The sequence below is a fragment of the Microtus pennsylvanicus genome, chromosome 9 (assembly GCF_037038515.1).
Source record: "Microtus pennsylvanicus isolate mMicPen1 chromosome 9, mMicPen1.hap1, whole genome shotgun sequence".
Lineage (NCBI taxonomy): Eukaryota > Metazoa > Chordata > Mammalia > Rodentia > Cricetidae > Microtus > Microtus pennsylvanicus.
The window spans coordinates 69,194,270-69,221,802 of record NC_134587.1 but is presented as its reverse complement, the minus strand read 5'-3'; the positions used below and the strand labels follow the sequence as shown (position 1 = coordinate 69,221,802).

The following is a 27,533-nucleotide window of genomic DNA, read 5'->3' as shown; positions in this document are numbered from 1 at the left end:
TCTCATATTTTAGGACATAAATGGTAGAAAGGCTTCATGCTCTCAAGGTAAATTGTTAATATCATGACACAGTTTACTAGGGTTTTCCAGTGGGTACCTTAAGGAAGATTGCTATAAAACAACTGTGGTGTTTTGAATAAGAATACCCCCCAAATTCATAGATTTGAACGCTTGGTCCCCAGGGAATGACATTATTAGGAGATGTGGCCTTGTTGGATTGGGTGTGATTTTGTTGGAGGAAGTGTGTCATTGGGGGTGGGCTTTGAGGTTTTAGAAGCTCAAGCCATGCCCAGTGTCACTCTTTCTTCCCACTGCCTGACAATGATGGGGGAGTGTCATATATCAATCTGTTGATTTCATTGGTTAAGCAATAAAGAAACTGCGAGGCCCATTTGATAGGCCCACCCTTAGGTGGGAGGAGTAAACAGAACAGAACACTGGGAGGAAGAGGAAGTGAGGTCAGACTCCGCAGCTCTCCTCTCCGGAGCAGACGCAGGAGAGACGCCATGCTACCTGCTCCAGGGAAGACGCACGCTATGAAGCTCTGACCCAGGATGGACTTAGGCTAGAATCTTCCCGGTAAGACCGGTGCTCACAGATTGTTAGAGATGGGTTGATAGGGATATCAGAATTAGCCAGTAAGGGCTAGAGCTAAGGGCCAAGCAGTGTTTAAAAGAATACAGTGTCTGTGTAATTATTTCGGGCATAAGCTAGCCGAGCCGGTGGCTGGGGTGTTGGGGGACGCAGCCCCGCCGCCCATATTACTACAAATGGCGCCCAACGTGGGGCTCAAACCCACGACCCTGAGATTAAGAGTCTCATGCTCTACCGACTGAGCTAGCCGGGCAGGCGGCTGGGGTGTTTGGGGACGCAGCCCCGCTGCCGCGCTCCTTATTACTACATGACAATCCAGGTGTAGAACTCTTAGGTACTTCTCCAGCACCATGTCTGCCTGCATGCCACCATGCTTCCCACCATGATGATAATAGACTAAGTCTCTGAACTGTAAGCCAGCCCCAGTTAAATGTTTTCTTTTATAAGAATAGAATGATGTTAAAGATGAGCATTTTGTCAAGAAAAAGAGCTCCAGAAAGTTTAAAGTTGAGCAGGGCATCTGCCAGAAAGGCTGTAATGGTTAGCAGCGAGAGACCTCCTGCTCTGCACTGAGACAATAGGGAAGCCTCAAAGATAAGACCCAGCCAACAAAGGCTCCAGCATATAAGAATGCTAATTCATTTGAAAGGCCAGAGGGTCTAAGCTGAGAATGCACCAAGGGATGCCCTGATCTTGGGAAACAACTAGGAACATGTTTCCTCTGGATCAGCATGTAGAAGCTGATGCAATTGTGGTCCTGCATACGGTACTGGTTTTGTAGGCAGGAAAGATGCCAAACTGAGGGAGTCATGAAACCCTGTACTGTGGTCGCAGAGAGTCACTGGGGCCAGGCAATATATAGTGGTCTTAGAGTCCCTGCAAGCATGCCCTGAAAGCCACTATGTGTTTGGGGGCTGCCCAAAATACCCACTTCTATAAGGACTGCTTGGGAATCTCACACGGAGACTTCCTTGAACCCTGTTACATGTTCTCTGAGGTTGTGGTTGTTGTTATTAAGTGCTTATAAATTATTTTTAGTGTAAGTATTTATAAGTTCTTTCAACTACTGACCAGCTGATAAATAATTGCTTTATGTGTTATTTTATGACCTAAGACAGATCTAAATAACAAAACTCATGACCCTTTCATTTATACATCTTCTAAGTTATTGATCACCATTGTTAACATATGCCTAATTTTAAGATATATGTATGTGTATGTGTAGACATGTATGTATATATAAACATTTTAAGATAAATTCTGACCACTAAAAACAAGTTTTGATTGCTAAATATGAGGGTTTTTAAAAGTCTTTATCTTTGCCAAGTTGAGAAAAGATACAATGCAAAAGCTGGGGAACAGGATGAGCATTGGAGAAAAAAAGAGATCAGGATGCTGGAGAGACAGATAGCTCAGTGGTTAAGAGCACACGCTGCTTTCTCTTCAGGGGATCTGAGTTTGGTTCCCAGCACCCACATTAGGTAGCTCACAATTACCTCTAATGCCAGCTCCCAGAGGATCTGACACTCTCTTCTGGCCTCCACAGGCCCCTGCACACACATGGCATATACTCATACAGACACAGACCCGCACACATAAATAAAAGTTAAAATACATCTAAAAATATTAACTTGTTTAAAGATATACAAAGACATCTTAAGATTTACAGATTTGTTTCATTACATTGATAAATACAATTTCTCTTGCATAATGTTTTTGGGACAATACCTTATTTTTATGTTTTCATGTTTAGCATGTTTAACTCATGACCGGGCACCACCTCCTGTGAGCTGGGTCCTCCCACACCAATCAGTAACTGAGACAATGCCCCACAGACCTGCCTATAGGCCGATCTCATGGAGATATTTCTCAGCTGCCATTCACTCCACTCAGATGATTCTAGTTTGGGTCAAGTTGACATAAATCAGTTAGCACATGGCGTTTCACTTCATATTTAGTTGTTTTGTTGGGAAAAAGGTGTCTCAAGAATTGTGTGAGTAAATATAGGGAAAGATCAGATTGAAAAGGAGATAAAAAGTTTAATCTATGAAATGTATTCCACCAGGAGAGTCACATTTGGAGGTGATAAAGTTTTTTTTTTTTTTGGTTTTTCGAGACAGGGTTTCTCTGTGGCTTTGGAGCCTGTCCTGGAACTAGCTCTGTAGACCAGGCTGGTCTCGAACTCGCAGAGATCCGCCTGCCTCTGCCTCCCGAGTGCTGGGATTAAAGGCGTGCACCACCATCGCCCGGCAAAGTTTTTGTTTTAAGATACTGGAATTTATCCAAGATTATGAAAGCTCCTGGAAAAGACTAACTTTTTTAGTAGAAGGGACAAACTTATCTGCACATTTAGGGTAGTCTTTCTTTTCTTGCATTAAAGTGGAAAGAGTTGCTAGTGAGCTATTGAGTTCAACTAGACAAAAGACAGAGTTACATTCTCACACCCGTGTCAGAATAAACCCGCCACTGTCTACCAGGGAAAAAGTGTTCAACGACTAGTCTGAAGGCAGTAATTTCATGAACAGTCTAGCCTGCAATGACGGGCTGGGTTTTCAGGCTGAAGTTGAGAAAATCACTGTGTTGTAGGGGAAGAGCAGCGGCCGGCAGTCGGCATAGCTGAGGTGCATTTTGATTATGCTGTTTGCTGGCCGTGGGGCCAATGACTAAGTCTCTCTGGAGTTCACTCTCCTGGCCGGTAAGGGAGTTGAACTGGGCAACCACAAAGGTGTATGTTGTTATTCTTGTCTTACAGCTTTAGAAGACCAGTAGTCAGGTCTTGGGTCCCCAGTGGGAAGCACAGGCCTTATCTTGGCCAAGTTCAAATGCTCCTTATCTTCTCAGTGATGGAAGCCTTTTTCCCCTCCTTCGCCAGACCCCCAGGAAATAGGCTAAGGACAGAGAAAATAAGAAATCACCTCGGGCTTGTTGCTGGTTGTTTTTGCAATCACATTGTCCAATTAGCTCAGGATTATACACATCCTTGTGACAGGTGGAACAGTAAAAGAAGGCCCTGGACAAAGAGAGGAAATCGAGAATGACCTCAGTGACAGCTAACACCAAGGAGACATGCTGCTGCTGCCATCTGTTTCCCATTAGCTTCTATTTGGCCTAGCGTGTCCTCTCCAGAAACGACTTGCAAAGTGCAGTACCTTTTGACAGCTTGAGGGGACTCAGCAATAAAGAACCCCAGGGTGTCCTTACTCAGCTTCACTTGTGCAGGGGGATTTAGTATGAGACCACTGGAAACAGAAGGAGAAAGACAGTAAGTTTCCGCTAATCTCTGTAGCAATATTTGATGTTTCATGCTGGCATTAACAAGGGACTCTCTAAGTTGACATATTAATCAAATTAAGTCTATTTTATTTACTGCCTATGCTTAATCTGTTGTGTGATTGCTACTACACAACGCTAAGAGAGGCAGAGAGTGCTTAACTATTGAGCAGAGGGGAAGTTCCTCCTTTTGGACAGTCATTAACCTGAGATGGATTGACCAATCCACGTGCTTGATGCCATATTGCCTTAGGCAACCACGACAAAGAGGGCATGACCATACAGTGGATAGCCTTATGGTAAGGCGATGGTGCCCATCCTGGACCACCTGTCTCTACAATGAGCTACATACAATTAGGTCCAGGAGGTAGATCAGTGGGGCAGCACTGGCCCTGCACACACTAGACCCAGGGTTGGGTCTTCAAAAGATAAAGATATTCTAGATAAACATTCTCTGATGGGAATGTAGCTCAGTGCCAGTCTGTCTGAGCAGTTGGGTCTCTGAAACCACAATAAAACAAAAAAGATGAAATTGTCACAGAGGTATAACTAGTTATCAAGGTGAATTCCAATGTTCTTTTCTTTTCTAATGGCTGATGTGCTCGAAAACTGTCCTAAATTTTTCCCATGGGGGCTGGAGAGATAGCTCAGAGGTTAAGAGCATTGCCTGCTCTTCCAAAGGTCCTGAGTTCAATTCCCAGCAACCACATGGTGGCTCACAACCATCTGTAATGGGGCCTGGTGCCCTCTCTGGCCTGCAGACATACACACAGACAGAATATTGTATACATAATAAATAAATAAAATATTACAAACAAAATTTCCCATGGTTTTCCTTGATGCAGCACTGTGCCGGTTACTCTGTCCCTCAGTTTCCCTCCTTGCTCCTGTTATCAGGATGGTGAAGCCCTTGCCTTTCTAATGCCCCTCAGTTCTTTCATTCCAGATAATGTGTTTCTTTCCTTCTTTACAGGCATGGTGGTGCTCACCTTTAATCCCAGTGCTTGGGAGGCAGAGGCAGGTGGATCTCTCTGAGCTCAAGGCCCGCCAGGCCAGGCAAGAAATAGTCTGTCTTATACAATGAAAACAAATAAATAAACAAACAAATTTACGTTTCTTCTGTTCACTTTGGAAAGAAGGTGAGTCCTGATTCTGACACATTCTGTTGTCAGTGTAGGTTAGAGTCCACTAGGAGTGTGAGAGAAGCTTTAGGAACAGCTTTTCATGTCTGTCAAGAGGGGCAGAGCGCTGTTTTGCTAGATCTTTACCTAAGACAATGTAGTGCATTTGGTGAATATTTAACTGAAAATATTAATGAGGAGTGTAATTGGTTTTGACTCTCAAAAGAAATAATATGGGTTTGTGGCCCTTAAATATCACCATTAGCAAGCATATGTCTCATGTGTCTAGGGACTGTTGAACAGCTCCTTTTGGGGGGAAGAAAGGCTCTCTGAGTTCATGTTAAACATCTACATATCTCTTCTTGACTTTTGTCAAAGGTCAAGTGTAAATATTTAATTATAAAGATACTGTCACAAAACATGTAGGTACTTGGTCTGAACCAAAAATTGAGAAGTAGCACAATAATAACAATAATATACCTGATCATATTTGTAAGAACTTAAAAACTTATTTTGTCTTTTATCTTTTGTTCTTTGTTTTGTTTTGATTGTTTTCTTTCTTTCTTTCTTTCTTTCTTTCTTTCTTTCTTTCTTTTTTTCTTTCTTTCTTTCTGAGTTGAGATCTTGCTATGCAGCTCAGCCTGGCCTCAAACTATCAGTGATCCTCCTGCCTCAACCTCTCAGGTACTGAGGTTACAACATCCAGTGATAGATAGATAGATAGATAGATAGATAGATAGATAGATAGATAGATAGATAGATAGATATAGGTAGATAGATAGATAGATATCAATGTTATAATATCTAGTTACAAATTCATGACTTACAAGTGCTTGAGAAATACCAATGGTCTGATAATATCCTCTCTCTCCTTCATCTATCAACAACAGTCAAACTCCCCTCAACCACAAAAAACAAAAACCCCTTGAGTGAATGAGCAGCTTTATCAGTACCAACAGCTGTAAAACTGGGCCTTGTGCTGGACGGCTATCAGCATGAGATGCATCTTCACAAAGCAAAGCCTAGAAGGAAAACAAAGGAGTGTTGAGGAGGGAGACAAGCGGGAGGCTGGTCTGCAGGAACATAACCAACCCTTTCTGCTACGCGCTGGGAAGAAAACCAACTACTCAACAGAGAAAGCAGCCCCTAAACATAGATTACACTTGAAATTGAATCCACCCAACATAAAATTTAGCAAGAATGCCAGCTGGGCCAGAGGTGAAACTGTAAAGTGCCAGAGCGGCGGTGCTCACCCTGTGGGTTGGGACCCCTTGGGGGGGGGTTGAACATCAAATACCCCACATATCAGCTATTTACATTATAATTCACAACAATAGCAAGTTACAGTTATGAAGTAGCAGCAGAAACAATTTTATGGTTTTGGCTCACCACAATGGGAACTGGACTAAAGAGTCACGGTGTTGGGAAGGTTGAGAACCACTGATCTCGAGGCTCTGAACTAACGGCTTGTACATCTCAAGAGTTAGTGCCGGAGCCTGCCTACAGTGAGCCCTCCATCAGCAGTGTACGATGAGCGCACTGCGTGGGAGAATGGGGAGGAGGCTTCACTTAACATACCGGGAAACCGCAGGAAATGTCATCCCAACAAAGTCGTTAGAGAGGCGCTGTGTTAGAATTTTGTTCTTCAAGCTGTTCAAGAAATATTTTTGCCAGGGATATTTAGGGAAAACCTAGAAAATACAATCATACCATATACAGAGTTACATATAGATACATGCATATACATACATTAACATGTACAGTACGTTAATAAGGAAAACTGACCCTATAACATGGTTGCATGGACTGCTAAGTGCCAAATCAGTTTCCACTGCCTGTATCCCAAAGAGAGGAGATACAGCCTAGCGTCCGTGTGGAGCAATGTTAAAGGAGGAGCCGAACTCATGTTTTCAGTGGAGTCCAAGATGATGTGCGCCCCTCACCACCCAGCTTCTTCCCAGAAGGCGTTGTGAAAGAGCGTTCCTGGAAAGAGCTGTGTCTGTCTGCAAAGGCTGGCTGACTAATTAAACTTCAGCGCCTGTGCAGAGTTGGTGAGACTGCAGCTCCAGAGCCCAATTACAAGTTTTCACAGTCCTCCTAAGGAGCCTTGCCTTACCTACCTCTCTCTGACCTAACTTCCTGATAAACAAAGAAGAGCCTTTGGACTACATTAACTTAACAAAGTCCTATTCTCCACCAATCAAAGGACTCAGAATGCAATCAGATAGTGGCAGAGGCCTGTAGCTGAGATTTCTCTGCCTGGCTGTAACTGCCGTTCAGATGTATCTACTGATGTGGTTTTTTTTTGTTTTTTGTTTTTTTTTTGTTGTTGTTTTTGGTTTTTGATTTGGTTTTTTGTTTTGTTTTTATGGGTTCTCTTTTTAAAATTTTATTTGTTTATTTATTTTTTAGGTATGAGTACTGTCTGCATATATCCTGCAGGCCAGAAGAGTGCATTAGATCCCATTATAGATGGCTGTGAGTCACCATGTAGTTGCTGGGAATTGAACTCAAGACCTCTGGAAGAGCAGTCAGTGCTCTTAACCACTGAGCCATCTCTCCAGCCCCCAATGTGTGTGTGTGTGTGTTTTTAAATGTCATGATTTATGGCTTTCCTTGTTCGATTACTATGAAAACTCCATAAAATCACTTCCATATAGAAACATGGGACTCAGGGTGACTTAAATGTGTGTTCCCAGGCCCTGGTCACTCAAATTTGGCTCCAGAATAAACTATTTTATTCCCTTTGAAGTAAGAGCTACATTTTTACGTTAACAACACCCAAGTTTCCTTGTCAGAATTAGAATTATTTTCTCTGGCCTACCGCTAACTTTGGCACAGCAGCCTTACTGTTGTTTGAGACACTAACAGTGATACGGGAGGGGACTATGTGGAATCTAAGTTGTCATTCTCTGGATACGAAGGCTTAGGATTGACTTTATCTTACTTCTGGCTGAAAAATCACATCCACAATGAAAAGAATATTGGTGGCTTCTCCTAAGGATGAGAACCCTTTACAGGGTCATAGAAATCCAAGTTGATGTTGATCGGGATTGATAAAAATGCAAAACCCAAGACTAGCAGTAGGTCTCTAGAGAAATGAGGAGCGAAAAATGGCCTTTCTCTGGTGCTGCAATGGAACCCAGGACCTTGCACATGCACCACCACCCTGCTCCTAAGCTACACTCCCAGCTCTAGAACGAGCATGCTTAACAAGGCTGAATGCCACCTAGGGGAGGTCGCTGGAAGCTTCTCTTGGGATTTTGTAGAAGGCGCTGCACAGGCGCTGAAGTTTAATTAGTCAGCCAGCCTTTGCAGACAGACACAGCTCTTTCCAGGAACGCTCTTTCACAACGCCTTCTGGGAAGAAGCTGGGTGGTGAGGGGCGCACATCATCTTCTCATCTCCTCACCTGCTGCCCTGTGAACCCTACAGTACCACCTCCACAGAGTAGGACATAAGCCAGAACCATAGATGAAGATGGAAATTTATAGATTCTCTAGAGCAACTCTTGATATGGAGATAAACTGTGACCTCAGACATTCTCCTCAAACAATTTCATGGTTTGAAAATTGCCCTGCTAAAATGGCCACCTATTTCTGATCATTTGGCACTCTTTCCTACTCCTTTCCTCCATACTGAGACCAAATGAATCTCTTGTTCATTCTCAATCTCTCAGATAGCACCCGTCACAAGGAGGGCATGCAGCCATGGATGACTCAAATATAATGGTCTGTCCTGTCCCTTTAAGAGACAAGCTCCGCCCACTCCCACCCCAGCCCAAGGTAAGTGGATCATTCTTCTGTTTGCAGCCTAGGCTCTCTCTGCCCTATCTCTGCTGCCTCCTCTCCTCCCCTTCTCTCCCTTTCTCTCTCCCCCTTCCCTTTCCTTCCATAACCCACTGAGCAAACTATACCCACTTTCTCTGCATGGCATCTATCCGTCTTTCACCCACCGTGGCTCCTCATGGGACCAGCTGCCCCATGAAGTCTCTCATCTGCCGCCTCCCACCAACCTGTGACCCACAGAGGCCTCGGGTAGTGGGTTCAGGCTGCCCATTGTGGCCCGCTGCCGCCCCTCAGGGAGGGACCTGCCCTGTTTTTATCTAAACCATTACATCAACTACTAAAGAAACTGACCAAGTGTTTCTAGCCTGAATTACTCAGGTTTTGAAAGGATACATATGTGATGGAGATGAGCTCCTTAAAGCTCAGAAAAGACAGCAAGAGGACAAAATGCATTTAGAGGAACAATCTGAGGATTCACACCATACAGGAATTCTGCTAGAATTTCAGATTTCATTTTTAAATTTTATTTATTTATTTATTTATTTATTTATTTATTTATTTATTTATTTATTTTTGGTTTTTTCGAGACAGGGTTTCTCTGTGGTTTTGGAGCCTGTGCTGGAACTAGCTCTTGTAGACCAGGCTGGTCTCGAACTCACAGAGATCCGCCTGCCTCTGCCTCCCAAGTGCTGGGATTAAAGGCGTACGCCACCACCGCCCGGCTAGACACAGTCAAAGAAGACACAAAATCTGTCACTTTCTCTGCAAAGTCTGAAGTCACAAGTCAACAAGGCCACACACAGTCACCACGACGTGACTGTAAGATCCTGGTCAGATTCAGGCTCATTCCCTACTGCCTGATGCTCACTTCTGTTTATCTCTATATTGCACCATCTTTTCCTCAGAAAGACTTACCGAAGAGTCGTGTTTCTGCGGGTGTTAGCGCTGTCAACCTGAGCACCTTTCTCTACTCTTGCCTTTCCTTACTAAGACCATGGAAGAAAGGATGTAAATGAAGCAAATGGGGTCCAAAGAGAGGCCAAGAGGAAAACCAGCATATGCAGTAGAAAAGTAGAATGAGAACAAAATCTGTCCCCCATCAAAGACCTGCGGTCTAAGCTGAGAAGTGGTGGGTAGACACCCAATATCAGAGACATGAAGACTGTGACCAGAGGGCTCTGGCTCCTGGTTCCTTAGCTTTTCCACCCCTGCTGGGTACTTCCTGGAAACACCACCGAGAGGCAGCATGGTACCACTATTCGATTGATGACCACTATTTCTGTTACTGAGTGGATCTGCCCTCAAGTAATCAACAAATTAATTAGATTTTAGTTATTATTCATAACATTTCTATTTGGTTAATATAATAATTGCTATACTAATTATTTTATATTTTATTTACATTTAAATATTACTTCTCTGTTAAAACTAAAGGTGTCTATATTTCTACTCTCAATGACTCAAAGTACTTCTGAATTTATGAAAACATTTACATTTACAGCATCCTGGGATGTAGGTAGGAAGCAGAGTTACTTCCTGTTTTGCAGATCAATGTTGCAAATGTTTTATTTTTATTTTTATTTTATTTTTTGATTTTTCAAGGCAGGGTTTCTCTGTAGCTTTGGAGCCTGTCCTGGAACTAGCTCTTGTAGACCAGACTGGCCTCGAACTCACAGAGATCCACCTGCCTCTGCCTCCTGAGTGCTGGGATTAAAGGCGTGCGCCACCACCGCCCGGCTTGCAAATGCTTTAAAAATGACTTCTTACCTCACTCAGGATAGTGTTTTCTATTTCCATCCATTTGTATGCAAAATTCATGAAGTCCTTGTTTTTTATTGCTGAGTAGTACTCTAATATGTATAAATTCCATACTTTCTTCATCCATTCTTCCATTGAAGGGCATCTAGGTTGTTTCCAGGTTCTGGCTATCACAAACAATGCTGCTATGAACATTGTAGAGCATATACTTTTGTTGTATGATAAGGCCTCTCTTGGGTATATTCCCAAGAGTGGTATTGCTGGGTCCAGGGGTAAGTTGATCCCGAATTTCCTGAGAAACCGCCATACTGCCTTCCAAAGTGGTTGCACAAGTTTGCATTCCCACCAGCAAGGGATGAGTGTACCCCTTTCTCCACAACCTCTCCAACAAAGGCTATCATTGGTGTTTTTGATTTTAGCCATTCTGACAGGTGTAAGATGGTATCTTAAAGTTGTCTTGATTTGCATTTCCCTGATTGCTAAGGAAGTTGAGCATGACCTTAAGTGTCTTTTGGCCATTTGAAGTTCTTCTGTTGAGAATTCTCTGTTCAGCTCAATGCCCCATTTTATAATTGGGTTGATTAGACCCAAAAAGAGGAACATGGGATGTACTCACTCATATTTGGTTTCTAGCCATAAACCAAGGACATTGAGCTTATAATTAGTGATCCTAGAGAAGCTAAATAAGGAGAACCCAAAGAAAAACATATAGGCATCCTCCTGAATATTAACCTTCATCAAGCGATGAAAGGAGACAGAGACAGAGACCCAAATTGGAGCACAGGACTGAAATCTCAAGGTCCAAATCAGGAGCAGAAGGAGAGAGAGCACGAGCATGGAACTCAGGACCGCGAGGGGTGCACCCACACACTGAGACAATGGGGATGTTCTATTGGGAACTCACCAAGGCCAGCTGGCCTGGGTCTGGAAAAGCCTGGGATAAAACCGGACTCTCTGAACATAGTGGACAATGAGGACTACTGAGAACTCAGGAACAATGGCAATGGGTTTCTGATCCTACTGCACGCACTGGCTTTGTGGGAGCGTAGGCAGTTTGGATGCTCAACTTACTAGACCTGGATGGAGGTGGGGGTTCCTTGGACTTCCCACAGGACAGGGAACCCTTATTGCTTTTCGGGCTGGGGAGAGACTTAATTGGGGGAGGGGGAGGGAAATAGGAGGCGGTTGGGGGGAAGAGACAGAAATCTTTAATAAATAAATAAATTAATAAAAAAAAGAAAATAAAAAAAAAAATGACTTCTTCAAGACCAGGGAAACAAAACTCGAAGCCAAATCTTCCGATACTTCCCTGCCCAAGAGGCACATCCCATTTCTTGGAGACTTCTTGCATTTATTGATTTCCCCCCCTACTTCAGATCCCACTGTGTGGGACGTGGAGTAAGAGCACCACTTTATAGAGTTACCTTTTGGTTCTGCTCAATAAACAGAGTGGTCAGAAAGGTGCACAGGCCTGGCACCAAGCAGCCTTGGGCTATAAATCCAAGCTTTAGCTCTGCAAAGCAGATGATATTGTCACCAGTACTCCAGTTCCAGGCGGGGATTTTTGACAGTAAACCCTATTTCATGGGAAATGAACAATGAAGGCATTAAGAATACTGATAGCACCAGAACCCTTTTCTGGGAGCATGTTCTCCTTATATAGTTGCCTCTTCACTCTTGAAAACAGAGGTGGTTTCAAGGTCAATGACAGAACACAGTCTGCCTTTGAAAGGGTCGGCTAGTGTGCGCTACCTCCACTGTTGCTACTTTCCAAACAAACAAACAAACAAAAAAGCTGAAGTTGTAAAAATGGTTCAGGTAAAATGGCTGAACTTACTAATTCTGCCCCTAGTTTGTGTCCCTAAGTGAGCCACCACTTAAAAAAGACTCCAAATTTCATCCAAATGCACTCAACTGCCACGATACCTTGTTGTGGGACTGAAGGAGCTCAATGATGACTCTGGTATGGGAAGAGTAGTTCTTAATAGAAAGCACCCTGGAAAAAAATCACAATGTGCTCAGTCATGTTGGCTTTGCAATATAATCCAGTTCAGAGTTAAATTTATTTGTGAATAAGTATGGGGGTGGACTCAGCACATTACAAAATTCATTGTTAGCTTGTTTCTTCATTCTATGTTAATAGAGTTATTTTTGAGGTTTATTTATTTTTATTTTATGTATACAAGTGTTCCACTCAGACATATGTATGTCTACCACAAAGCCAGAAGAAGGTGTGAGAGACCCTGGAACAGGAGTCCCGTGCAAGAGTGATAAGTGAGTGCTCCTCGCTGCCGAATACCTCTAGTGCCACTACATTGTTTTCTGAAAAGTACATGACCAATGAAGACACACTGCTCAAGTAACCAAGTAACCAAATCTACTGGAAGGTCAGGTTTTAGTACTCGGAAACAAATTCATTGACAAGGAAGAAAGAAATAGTTTCACATACCTTAGGCTTGCACCTGGTAGCCTGAAGTAGTTAACAGAATTGTCTCATTTTATAGGTTAAGAGCCTAAAATACATCTTCTGTTCAGTGTAACATACATGATGTAATTTCTTAACTATTCCTTGCTTTGTGTAGTCATCTTCAACCACACATATTTATTTTGCTCTAGAAAGAGAGCCACTAAAATCATACTTTGAGCTTCTATCAGCACAAGGAAACTTTCTGCTCACAGATACTGCATAGCTAAAGTTGGAAACACTAACTCTTTTCATGCTGAGAATATTTGCCAGAGTGCAAAGACACATCACACTCAGCCATGAGTACTCCTTTCCTAGAACTACCAAAGAGAAATTCCAATAAAAAATATAAATAGGATTTGTAAAATATTCTTTTATACTGTGTGAATATATGTCACTGTGATTGTGTTTATAAAGAAGTTGACTGGCCAACAGCTGGACAGATAGAGGTTAGGTGGGACTTGCAGACAAAAAGAGCATGAAATGGAAGAGGAGAAGTCTCAGAATCACAAGGAGACTCAGAAAGGAGATGAACTTGCCATACTGAGAAAAGGTACCAAGACACATGGTAAAGCATAGATAAGAAATATGAGTTAATTCAAAATGTAAGAGTTAGCTAGTTACAAGCCTGAGTTATCAGCCAATCATTTATAATTAAGTTTCTGTGTGCTTATTTGGGAACTGGTTGTCAAGAAAGAAAAGTCCAACTACAAGAATTTACAATTGGCATCTTTGTCTTTGAACTGAAAAGGATCTTAGTCATAAGGGCACTATCTAAAGGCCAAACTGGAGATACAGCTGGGAATGTAGCTCAGCTCGTAGCGTTAACACATCACGTCCTGGGTTTGGTCCTTACCACCATAAAAAGGGGGAGAAGGTGTTCATATGCTTTCTTTTAAAATGTATATAGCTCTTATCTAGAGGAAACGTCAGGGGAAAATATGGAGAAAGTCACACACAATTATGATGTCCTATTTTCACTTCCCTTTGCATTAATTATTGTGGAGTGCATGTGGGGAAAGAGCAAGCAGAACCCTGGCATGTGACGAACCTAGTGAATTTAAGATGATGTCTCCCCTCGTTTAGTCCTATATGATAAGCTTTGTTTCTGTGGATAAGAAGATTACCATCATTGAGGCATGCAAGAACAAAAGAGCAACACCAGCTTCTTACCTCATGATGTTTGAATTGTCTTCAGCCTGCAAGTCACTGCACAAGGGGTTGGCTAGAATCAGGCAAGCTTCTGCATACTCCATCTATTCATCAGATTAAACAGCAGCCATCAGGTTAATGACAAGGGAAATACTCTAGCATTCCCTATTTGAAGGTTTTTATAGTTTCATCAAACTATCACCAACAAGAACAGCACATATAGGAAGGAGCCTTGAACCAGACATCTTCATATCAAGACCACAGTCCTGAAAATTCTGCCAGGGAACTGAGGGCCTCTTATAGAAATTGAAAGTTGCTTTACATATGGGTACAGTTTCTACTGACGAGCAATAAGACCTTTTTCAGCAACTGCCAATACATTTATCCACCTTAAGGATATCAAACAATGGGAGAATTGGGGATATAGTTGTCTACAATGAAGAGTCACTCAACATTTGGGTTCCAAATTTTAAAGAGCCAAAAAAAAAACATTGAAATTACTCCTACAGTAACAAATTATAGGACAGAAAAAGGTTATGCTGAGCCTGTCATTTTCTGCTAAGGAGTCTTTTCTTTAGCTTCATAGACTAGTGGCTCCCAACCTTCCTAACGCTGTGACCCCTTAATACAGTTCCTCATGTTGTGGTGACCCTAATCATAAAATTATCTTCATTACTATTTCATAACTGTAATTTTACTACTATTATGAATAATAATGTAAATATCTGTTTTCTGATGATAGTAGGCAACCATTGTGTCATTGGACACCCCCGCCAAATGGGTCACAACTCACAAGTTGAGAACCATTGCTGTAAACTTTTTCTTTAAACTTAAATATTCAGGTTTGTTACGTAGATACCAAGAAGTCAGTTTTGATCTAACACCATACTTTACTATTCACTTGGCCATTATTCATTATTTTTATCCTTGATCTTACTGGGGTTTCTACTATTTTTCTTAATGTCTACCTCATCAAAGACATACCAATACTTAACAAGGGAAGTTGATGAGACCCAAGGAACCCATGGTTAAGACCATATTTGGCTATGTAGCCTGCTGGGGGAGAAAAGTCATCAACAGAAGTCTTACCTAGCTGTGAATACTGCAAGCTACAATAATAACTGGCCTAGCAAACTAGGCCTGTGGGTGTAATAGAGGCATGAATGCTGCAGGAGTGACCATCTTAATTAGATTTGGGGCCTGGGAGTAGAAAGAAACTCGGGCCTGGTACTGCTCAGAGGCACTAGGGAAGAATCTACTAATATTGCTTTGATAAATGGACATATTATCAAACCACTTTCTAAATATATTATCTCTATACCCATAGATAAGTGTAGTTTCTCATTAGAGAATCTTCTTTATGTAGTGGACAGCACTCAAAACAGAGACTAACAACAGGTCAGAGTGCAGAGACTAAGTGTCTGTTAAATGATTGGCTACAAAGTGGGCATCTGTATCACATCCCTTCCCTCCAAGGTTCAGAGAACATAGCCAAATTGGAAAGATTTTTTGAGCCAAAGGTTGAGAAGTTTGTAGACAAAACAGTATATTCTGGACATGACAGGACTGTTGCACCTACAAACTCACAATAGCTTTGCTTGTCTGCATAAAGCCAGTCAACATTCCTGCATGGACTCGGAGGGGCACACAAGTCAATAGTTGAAGAGCTATTGACAGTTAATGGCTACTAGCGGAGGGAGTCAGTGTTTCTTATGAGTGCAGTTCCTGGTAGGTTGACCATGCTCCCATAAAGAGTCTCACACCCATATGTATATGGGCAGCACTAACTGGGCTCGGTGGGTTATAAAAAATAAAACAAGAGCAAGAGAAGGACAGAGAAAGAGAGAGACAAAAGAGAGAGACAGTGAGAGAGAGATATCAAGTTGGGTGGGGGTTATGGGGGGATCCAGAAGGTGCTGGATGGGGAGAGGAGTGAATATAGCTAAAACAAGAGGTATGTATACAAAATTCTCAAGGAATAAATAGGGGCTGGAGAGATGGCTCAGCAGTTAAGAGCATTGTGTGCTCTTCTAAAGGACCTGAGTTCGATTCCCAGAAACCACATGGTGGCTCACAACCATCTGTAATGAGGTCTGGTGTCCTCTTCTAGCCTGCAGGCATATATGTAAACAGAATAGTGTATCCATAATAAATAAATATTAAAAAAGGAATAAATAAAATAAAGGGCTGGGGAAGACTGCAACATACACTATGCAAATAAATGTTTTGAACTAAATATTTTTAAAAATAAGACATAAAAGAACACACACTTTTATTATCTATCACTTACCAGACCTCTTAAGAAATATAATAAAATCTCATAGAGAATTTGATAGAAGAAAAATTTTAAAGTAGGATAGATTGACATCGAGGTGGATTTGCTATGACTCGAGGAGGATTTAGGAGTCAGTGTTTAAAACTGAGGAAGCTGTATATTCCTCCAGTCGAAGGACTTGGACTACTAGCTTCTGGTACAGCAACACAGCCCATCGTTTTCACTCCCACCTTAGGAAAGGGACAGAAAAAGTTAGATCTTACTGAAACTCGCTTCAGGTCCTCGAACGTCAGAGCGGAGCCACATACAAACGTCGTGTAGGACAAGGAGCACTTCAGTAAGGTCTCCAATTCCAAGGACGGAGGATCCCTAGACGAAAGAGTTCAGTGGCAAGGACAGAAACCCAGAGCTTGGCTCTGCTTGGTGGCTGTTAGCTGACTTAGTACATTTACTAAATCCCTAATGGCCAGAAGCCATCTGTATTGTTATACATCCACACGGCTAGAGGATGTCGGCACAACTAACCTAATCCACAAATGGGTCTGTAAGTCAGGCCTGAGCAATCCTAGTGACACAGAACCAAAACAATACAGACACCATGAATCAAATAATGCCCTGTAAAAATGAATCACAATGTGATGAGACAATTCCATCACTCAGGGAGATCCAGCACTTCAGGGCTGGAAAGACAGCACAATAGTTAGGAGCATTGACTGCGCTTGTGGAGGGCCAGATTTCACTTCCCAGGACCTATGTAAGGTAGCTCACAACCATCTGCAAATTCTAGCACCAGGGGAGTTAATGCCATCCTCTGGCCTCCACAGGCACTTACACTCAAGTGTACATATCCACAAACATGCACATAATTTAAAATAAAATCTTAAATAGAAAAAATAAAGCATTTGCAGACATGATTTAACAAAATGGCTTCGAGATATATGAAGTGAATACAGACAGAAAGTGAAACTTGACCCTGTCACTGGTATGAGTGATTTCAAGCACACCTGTAAATGCTAACCAGCAAGTATTTTAGTACTTATTAATTTTTTAGCCAACATTAAGAAAACCTCATTTCTTTGAAGATAGCAAAAATATTTAGTAAAAATAAATTTACCCTCCAAAAAACTCATATTGCAAAAAACAATTACAGTGTTGGGATTAAAAGTGTGTGCCACCATGCCTGGCTCAAGGCATTAATTTTAAGTCTTTTAGTAGAAAAAAAAGGGGGGGCAAGATTAATCTGATTTGGCCGCAAAACTCAACTACACTCTGAAAGAACTAACTGTAATCCTTCAAGAATTATTCAGACCAGGACAGGCTCCAAAGCCACAGAGAAACCCTGTCTCGAAAAACCAAAAAAAAAAAAAAAGAATTATTCAGAAAATACAAAATTGTTTTCCAAATTTATAGCAAAACCACATGAAGACACAACGAAATTATCTCCCTGGTGAAAAGAGAAACAATTCTCAATAAAACACCTGCAAACCTAATTCAAGAACACATTTAAAAAAACTTACTCACCATGATCAAGTTGACTTCATTGCAGGGATATAGGAATCATTCAACATATGTAAATCAATTTGCTTACTTCAGTATACCAATGGCTTCAATTGCAGAAATCATATACTTTGATAAAACCCAATATCTTTCATGATAGAAATCCCAGGGAGATTAGGGATTGGGTCAACATATCTCAACATAATAAAAGCTAGACACAACAAGCCTATAGCCAACATCATGCTAATACAAGAGACCTACAGCCAACATCATGATAATTACAGATATGCCCAGAGAAATCAGACAGTGATGCTCACTCTTTCCAGTCCTATCTAAAGACCAAGAAGACAGAAGAGGAACTAAAAGGGATACAATCAGGAAAAGAAGTCAAAGAATCCCAATTGCTGAAGATATTACGGTGTACGTAAGAAATCCTAAAGACCCCACCAGAAAATCCCCAGAAGTGATAAACTCTTTTAGCAACATGGCAGGGCACAAAATTCACACACACACACACACACACACACACACACACACACACACCCCATACCACCACCACCACCAACAACAACAACTGAAACAGTAGCCTTTCTATATGTCAATGACAAATATATTAAACAAGGAATCAGAGAAATAACCCCATTTCACAATATCCTCCAAAACAAACAAACAAAGCTGAAATACACCTGACCAAGACCAGGAAAGATTTCTACAAGGACAATTTTAAACCACTGAAGAAGATAATTGAGGAACAAATTAAACACAGAAAGAGCTCTCATGGTCATGGATTTGAAGAATGAAGATTTCAACCCTATTGCTGAAGATACCACATACCTGAGTCATGAGACATGGAGAAATCAAGCTGGTCTGACCTGTTAGCTTTCATTGTACTTAAGTGTCCAACTGAGCCACTTAAATATATAAGTAGATATCCAGAAAATATCTGGAAAGATAGACTCCAAACTTTTTGCACTGGTTAGGTCTGGACATGAAGCTACTTTTCTTTTTCTACATTTGACCTTAAAAGAAAGACTGAGAAGTAATTAGTTTTTCTATCTTGTTTTCTATTGTTTCCTAAAATTTCTATAAATGTTACAAGTGTAATTAATTTCCTTCCATTAAAAACTTACACAACTTGGTGGTGGTGGCACATGCCTTTAATCCCAGTGCTCGAGAGGCAGAGGAAGGAAGATTTCTGTGAGTTTGAGGCCAACCTTGATGTGGGATTCCCCTCAGTATGCTATGTATGTTTAGTTAATGAATAAAGAAGCTGCTTGGGCTTGTTCTGCTGCTGCTGCTTGTTCTGCAGGGCACACAGAGTAAGGAGAGAATTCCAAGCAAAGATAGAGGAGAAAGTAGGCAGAGTCAGAGAGATGCCATGTAGCTGCCAGAGGAAACTGATGCCCAGAATTTTACTGGGTAAGCTACAACATTGTGGCAATGCACAGATTAATAGAAATGGGTCAATTTAAGATGTTAGGGTTAGGGAAATATGTATAAACTATTGGCCAAGCAGTGATTTAATTAATATAGTTTCCGGGTAATTATTTCAGGTCTGGGTGGCTGAGAACAAATGAGCAGTCTCCTCCAACACAACCTGGTCTACAGAGCAAGTTCCAGGACAGGCTCCAAAATTATACAGAAAAATCCTGTCTCAAAATGCAAAAAACAAACAACAACAACAACAAAAAGTACTTACACATACTTCAACTATTAATTTAGAACACACTGTGCCAAATTGATGCACTTACTCTCCAAGGAACACAATATCCATGTTGATTTCTCCTGACTTATGGCGGAGAAAATTCCTAAGAAAGGCAGTCACACTGTCAACTGTGATGTTTCCACAGACCACGATGAACCTAGGCAGCAAGAAAGGGAAGAGGATCACCTGAGGAACAAAAGGATGGCTCTCTCATGGTATCTGAGGGAATGGACTCCAAGAACCGCGCCCCCTCCGTCAAAATCTATAGATGCTCATTTAAAATGTCATAAGCGATGCATGCAACCTACACACATACATCCCCTGACCTATTTTAAGTCATCTCTAGGTTACTTGTAAAATATAATGCGATGTAAATGTTATGTGAATAGTTGTCATGGTATGTTGTTCATGGAACAATGGCAAGGAAAACAGTCTATGTAAGCTCAGTAGCGATGACAAGTTTTTCCATATATTTTCTATCTGAGGCTTCTTGGACCCCCAGAATCCAGGAGATCTGACTGTATCTTCCCGTCAAGCTTATAGAACAGCAATTAGCTTAAACTTGTTCTCAATAAGTTTTGTCTATGGATCCTTTAGATTTTAGCAATACAAACATGAATGAATCCAAAGCACAAGGGAAACATCCAGTTCTATAGTCCTTTGCCTCATCTCAAAACGTGCATGTCTCCAAAAAAGCTGCATCATTCTAAGATTTCTGGTAAAGCTACCCTTATAGTTACAATTGTCACAGCTATGTATCTCATAGTAGACTTACTATGCTTGCAAAACTCTGCTCTTCACAAGTGTCATTGCTTTGGGCAACTCTCTTCTATTTAGGTTAATATAAATTGATTAAATACTCTTATGAATAGCTCTTATGGGAGTTTGCATCAAGCAGTGAACATCCTGTTGGTATAGCACTCATTCTATCGCTATTCTCTTCAGTGAATCCTCAGGTCTGTAACTAGGGCAGGCAGTGTGTGTCTACAACAAGATATGTGACCAACAGAATGAGTTTATTTTAAGTTTATTTGCACTGGTGTTCGCCTGTGTTGAGAGTGTAGATCTTGGGGTTATAGACAGGTTTGAGCTGCAATGTGGGTGCTAGGAATTGGACCCGGGTCCTCTGGAAGAGCAGCTAGTGCTCTTAACTACAGAGCCATCTCTCCAGCACCCTGAAATGTCTGAAATTGTAGGAATTATAATGAAGAGCTAATTACTTCTTTCCTTTGACTGCTTCATAGGGCTTGGTGTACTTCTTCCTGCTGGTAAAAAGCTCCACCATTTCTGGGACGCAGTTTGCAAACAGTATCTAAAATAGTAAGAAAAAAGGAAATTCCTCAGGGCTCATTTTTTGACAGGTATTTTCAAATTAGAAGGCTATAAAGAAAAAGACAAGTACACATAAATGTCTTTCATCTATCATAGTGGTTCTCGACATTCCTAATGCTGCAAGCCTTTAATTCAGTTCCTCATATGGTGGTGACCCCCAGCCATAAAAATATTTTGTTGCTACTTAACTGTAATTTTGCTAATGTTATGAATCATAATGTAAGTTTTTTTGGAGCTAGAGATTTGTCAAAGGTGTTATGACCTACAGGTTGAGAACCACTGACCTAGCACAAGGCTCAATCAGTGAGCTGCATTTTAAAAGAGAGACTATATTTTCCTGAGGTTTTTAACAGTTAGGATTTTGAATAAAATTAACAAATTGATGCCCAGCTTTCAAAATGATAAGCACAAATATTAGACAACTACTCTACAAATTTGTCCCTTGATAGCCTTTAACTTCTTTCTTATTATGACTTCGCACTGTTTAGATTATTAAAAAACAAAACAAGGGCTGGAGGAATGCCTCTGTGGTTAAGAGCACTGTCTGCTCTTCCAGAGGTCCTGAGTTCAATTCCTAGCAACCACATGGTGGCTCACAACCATCTGTAATGAGATCTGGTGCCCTCTTCTGGCATGTAAGTACACATGCAGGCAGACACTGTATACATAATAAACAAATCAATAAACAAAAACATTTCACATATGACATTGGAGGGCCTAGAGATGATGACTAAATGTGAGAAGGTGGCACTGGTCATGCCAGTATAAGAATGGTGGAGTGGACACACTGAGACAATGGGGATGTTCTACTGGGAACTCACCAAGGCCAGCTGGCCTGGGTCTGGAAAAGCCTGGGATAAAACCGGACTCTCTGAACATAGCAGACAATGAGGACTACTGAGAACTCAGGAACAATGGCAATGGGTTTCTGATCCTACTGCACGCACTGGCTTTGTGGGAGCCTAGGCAGTTTGGATGCTCAACTTACTAGACCTGGATGGAGGTGGGGGTTCCTTGGACTTCCCACAGGACAGGGAACCCTGATTGCTTTTCGGGCCGAGGGGGGGGTGACTTAATTGGGGGAGGGGGAGGGAAATGGGAGGCGGTTGGCGGGGAAGAGACAGAAATCTTTAATAAATAAATAAATTAAAAAAAAAAGAATGGTGGAGTGGAGCACACGGTTGTGGATTGTAAGAGATTAATAAAAGAAATGAGGGTTCCTTTGCCCTTGACACTTTCAAGTCAAATAGTCAAATTCTCTCTCTCTCTCTTTCTCTCTCTGTGTGTGTGTTTTTTGAGACAGGGTTTCTGTGTGTATCTTTAAAACCTGTCCTGGAACTCGCTCTGTAGACCAGGCTGGCCTCGAACTCACAGAGCTCCATCTGTCTCTGCCTCCTGAGTGCTGGGATTAAAGGTGTCCACCACCACTGCCAGGCACATAAATACTCTTATCTGGAGTTTACGTGGAACTAATTACTAGTAAAGTAAGTGATTGTCATTTGAGAGAGATGGCACAGAACCAAATCTCAAATGTTCTTCCTCTTCAGGAGAAGATTTTAGTCTGATGGGAAAAAATGGAGGAAGACAGACTTGCTTGATTCCATGTGGAATCTTCCTCCTTTCACCCCTGGAAACCAAGCAGTTGCATTCCAGGCACCATGGTAAATAGTTTGGAAAATGTGGGATCTGGGCATTTTCTCATTGCCACATACACTAACTAAAGCAACATTCACTTTCAACTGTATATTGTTCTCTCACCATTAACTGGATGCTTTATTTTTATACTCAAGAGATAGTAAAAGTATTCCTCACCAAACTTCCAAGGGTGAAGAAAACAATGAAAATCCGTCCTAGGGCTGTCTTGGCCACAATATCCCCAAAGCCAACAGTTGACATTGTTGCTGTTACCAGATAAATGGCCTCGAAATATGACATAGACTGTGAGTTCCTGCCATTGAGCCAGGGGTCACCAGAATTTTCCACCTGTCCAAAGAGAGATAGCAAAGGAAAGGTCTGTGAATAGAAGAGAAGGAGGAGAAGGCAAACACTGCATCAGTTTCCCCAATTCCATCCAAAGACAAGAGCAAACGATTGTAGCTGCTGAGAGGGCCCTGCCAATTGCAAGTGCCGATCAGCAAGCCTTGTTTCCACAACTAGGATTATCATTAACACCTGATGGGGGCATGTGGCAGGAACTCAGATTTGGAACGCCCTATGAGGGTTGCTGCCTGCTTCCCTTGAGGCCCAGAACTACATTCTGGAGCCAGGAGTCTCCAGCAATCAACATTCATTTTCATTTTCTAAGAAGATGGGGAAAATCAAGGAAGCTGAGCACAGGTTTTAGTGAGTTTAAGCACATGACCTTAACATCTAAGGAAAAGCAAACTTTTCCAAATAGATCCGAATGAGGTGGCACCAATTTGCTTTTAGTCATGGTGTTTCATCACAGCAATAGAAACCCTAAGACAAGATGGTACCAGGATAGCTGGGTGTTGCTGTGACAGACCTGACCATGTTGTTTTGGGGACGACTGTGGAAAGGCTTTGGAACTTTGGGTTGGAAAAACCATTGAGTGTTGAGAGCTCAGTGGGCTATTCTTTGGGAGTCTGGGAGATAAGAAGGTTGAGAGCAGTGCAGACAATGGAGGCCTGGCTTGTGAAGTTTCGGAGGGAAGCAGAGACTCTACCTGGCCTTTTGTGTGCTGAATCTGTGGTGTCTTGTCAGCTGGGACTGAAGAATTAGTAATGGTTAACAAGATTCCAGAGCCACTAAAGTAAACCCTAGGATGGTGGACGCTGGCTAGCTGGAGCTGAGAAATTAGAAGTGATTAAGAGTCCAACATCAGCCAGTCGCGGTGGCGGACAGAACCCGGTCGCAGCGGCGGACGGAGGTCGTCCGTGCGTCCCCCCGTCCCCCGTCTCCCCCGCCCCCCCCCCCCCCCCCCCCCGCAGCCGATACAAGCTGCAGGGACCGCACACCGAGACCAGATCACCCCACTACAATTAAATCAAAGAGGTAGGCCTTTGGGTGGCGAAGTCCCTGGCAAAGGAGGAACCAGGCGCTATTCCTGTAGACCCTTCTGAGGGGTGAGAGGGACCTTGCCCCGCCCCCCCGCCCCCCCTCCCCCGCGCCTCTCCCCCCCCCCCCCCCAGGAATCAGGAAACAGAAAAAAAGGGCATTTTGTAAGAGGAGCCCCTGGCCAGCAGGGAAACCTGAACCAGCTTTAAAAGACCCATTAGATAGCATCGATAGGAGGAGATGGGCAGGCGACAAGGCAAGAATTCACCCAATAATCCGAAAAACAACATGAAAACACCAGAACCCAACGATCTTACAACAGAAGGTCTTCAACACCCTAACACAGAAGAAGTGGAAAAAATTGACTTTATGAAAGCAATAGAGTCCCTTAAACAACATGTGAAAAATGCCCTTATAGAAATGGATGAGAAGTATAACCAAAAGTTTGAAGAAATGAGTAAATACGTACATAATACCCTGGGAAACCAAGAAAAAACGATCAAACAGGTAATGGAAACAGTTCAAGAATTGAAAACTGAAATGGAAGCAAGGAAGAAAACACAAACTGAGGACCAGCTGGATATGGAAAATCTAGGTCAACGAGCAGAGCTTACAGAAACAAGCACAATCAATAGAATACAAGAAATAGAAGAAAGAATCTCAGATTCTGAGGACACCATAGAGAAAATAAATGCACTGATCAAAGAAAACTGCAAAGCCAACAAATTCTCATCACAAAACATTCAGGAATTATGGGACACAATAAAAAGACCAAACCTAAGAATAATAGGAATAGAAGAAGGAGAGGAGTCACAGCTCAAAGGGCCAGAAAATATTTTTAACAAAATTATGGAAGAAAACTTTCCCAACATACAGAAAGATATTCCTTTGAATATTCAAGAAGCATACAGAACACCAAACAGACTGGATCAAAGGAAAACATCCCCTCGCCATATAATAATCAAAACACAAAATATACAGGTTAAAGAAAGAATACTAAGAGCTGCAAAGGAAAAAGGCCAAGTAACTTATAAAGGTAAACCAATCAGACTTACACCTGATTTCTCTATGGAAACAATGAAAGCCAGAAGGTCCTGGATAGAAGTACTGCAGAAGCTAAGAGACCATGGATGCAAGCCCAGACTACTATACCCAGCCAAGTTTTCGTTCACTATAAATGGAGAAAACAAGACATTCCAGGATAAGAACAAATTTAAACAATACGTAGCCACGAATCCAGCCCTACAGAAAATAATAGAAGGAAAATCGCAACCCAAGGAATCCAACATTGCCAACACTGCCTACAATAACTGAGGCATCTAGCGACCCTTCATTAGTACAACTCAAGGAAGGGAGACACACAAATTCTACTTTCAAAAACAATAAGAATATCCAGCGTAAACAACCACTGGTCATTAATATCACTTAATATCAATGGTCTCAATTCACCTATAAAAAGGCACAGGCTAAGAGATTGGATACGAAAACAGGATCCAACATTCTGCTGTTTGCAAGAAACACATCTCAACCACAAAGACAGGCATCTACTCAGAGTAAAGGGTTGGGAAAAGGTCTTTCAAGCAAATGGTCCTAAGAAAAAAGCAGGTGTGGCCATATTAATTTCTAACAAAACTGACTTCAAACTAAAATCAATCAGAAGAGATCGAGATGGACACTTTATACTCATAACAGGAACAATTTGTCAGGATGACATCTCAATCCTGAATATTTATGCCCCTAATATAAAAGCACCCACTTATGTAAAAGAAATATTACTAAAACTCAAGGCAGACATCAAACCACACACACTAGTAGTAGAAGACTTCAATACACCTCTCTCAGCAATGGACAGGTCAATCAGACAGAAACCTAATAGAGAAGTAAGAGAACTACTGGAGGTAATGAAGCAAATGGACTTAACAGACATCTATAGAACATTCCACCCAAATAGGAAAGAATATACCTTCTTCTCTGCAGCTCATGGAACCTTCTCAAAAATTGACCACATACTCGGAAACAAAGGAAACCTCCACAGATACAAAAAAATATGAGTGTCCACCTGTGTCTTATCAGATCACCACGGATTAAAGTTAGAAGGCAACAACCACGCTACCCCCAGAAAACTGACAAACTCATGGAAACTGAACAGTCAACTACTGAACCACACCTGGGTCAAGGAAGAAATCAAGAAAGAAATTAAAGTCTTCCTTGAATTTAATGAAAATAAAGGGACAACATACTCAAACCTATGGGACACTATGAAAGCAGTGCTAAGAGGAAAGTTCATAGCACTAAGTGCCCACTTAAAGAAAACGGAGAAAGCATACATCGGAGACTTAACAGCACACCTGAAAGCTTTAGAAAAAAAAGAAGCAGATGCGCCCAGGAGGAGTAGAAGACTGGAAATAATCAAACTGAGGGCAGAAATCAACAAAATAGAAACACAGAAAACAGTCCAAAGAATCAATGAAACAAAAAGTTGGTTCTTGGAGAAAATCAACAAGATCGACAAACCCCTATCCAAACTAATTAAACGACAGAGAGAGAACATGCAAATAAATAAGATCAGAAATGAAAAGGGGGACATAACCACAGACACAGAGGAAATTCAGAGACTCATTAGATCTTACTACAAAAGCCTGTATGCCACAAAACTAGAAAATGCAAACGAAATGGACATTTTTTGAGATAAGTACCAAATACCAAAGCTAAACCAAGACCAGGTGAACGATCTAAATAGACCTGTTAGTTGCGAAGAACTAGAACCTGTTATCAAAAATCTCCCTTCCAAAAAGAGCCCAGGACCAGATGGTTTCAATGCAGAATTCTACCAGAACTTCCAAGAAGAGCTAATACCTATATTCCTTAATGTATTTCACAATATAGAAACAGAAAAGGCATTGCCAAATTCCTTTTATGAACCTACAGTTACCCTGATACCAAAACCACACAAAGACCCAACCAAGAAAGAGAATTACAGGCCTATCTCACTCATGAATATCGACGCAAAAATTCTCAATAAAATACTGGCAAACCGAATCCAAGAACACATTAGAAAAATTATCCATCATGATCAAGTAGGCTTCATCCCAGAGATGCAGGGCTGGTTCAACATACGAAAATCTATTAATGTAATCCATCATATAAATAAACTGAAAGAAAAAAACCATATGATCATTTCATTAGATGCTGAAAAAGCATTTGACAAAATTCAACACCCCTTTATTTCTTTTAATATTTATTTATTTATTATGTATATAATATTCTGTCAGTGTGTATGCCTGCGAGCCAGAAGAGGGCACCAGACCTCATTACAGATGGTTGTGAGCCACCATGTGGTTGCTGGGAATTGAACTCAGGACCTTTGGAAGAGCAGGCAATGCTCCTAACCGCTGAGCCATCTCTCCAGCCCTCAACACCCCTTTATGATAAAAGTCTTGGAGAGATTAGGGATACAAGGGTCATACCTAAACATAATAAAAGCTATATACAGCAAGCCGACAGCTAACATTAAGTTAAACGGAGAAAAACTCAAAGCCATCCCACTAAACTCAGGAAC

The 27,533-nt window shown here is 41.6% G+C and overlaps 1 protein-coding gene across 1 annotated transcript in view; it reads right to left on the bottom strand.

The window, feature by feature from the left end:
- Window positions 1–27,533, bottom strand: part of Kcnu1 (potassium calcium-activated channel subfamily U member 1) — a 68,575-nt gene that overhangs the window by 22,750 nt on the left and 18,292 nt on the right. Inside the window, 11 exon segments of the mRNA XM_075984642.1 lie at window positions 3,510–3,604; window positions 3,744–3,833; window positions 5,939–6,007; window positions 6,564–6,676; window positions 11,956–12,108; window positions 12,458–12,527; window positions 14,169–14,251; window positions 16,686–16,791; window positions 19,671–19,781; window positions 20,845–20,936; window positions 22,769–22,939. Coding sequence (XP_075840757.1) covers window positions 3,510–3,604; window positions 3,744–3,833; window positions 5,939–6,007; window positions 6,564–6,676; window positions 11,956–12,108; window positions 12,458–12,527; window positions 14,169–14,251; window positions 16,686–16,791; window positions 19,671–19,781; window positions 20,845–20,936; window positions 22,769–22,939 — 1,153 coding nt within the window.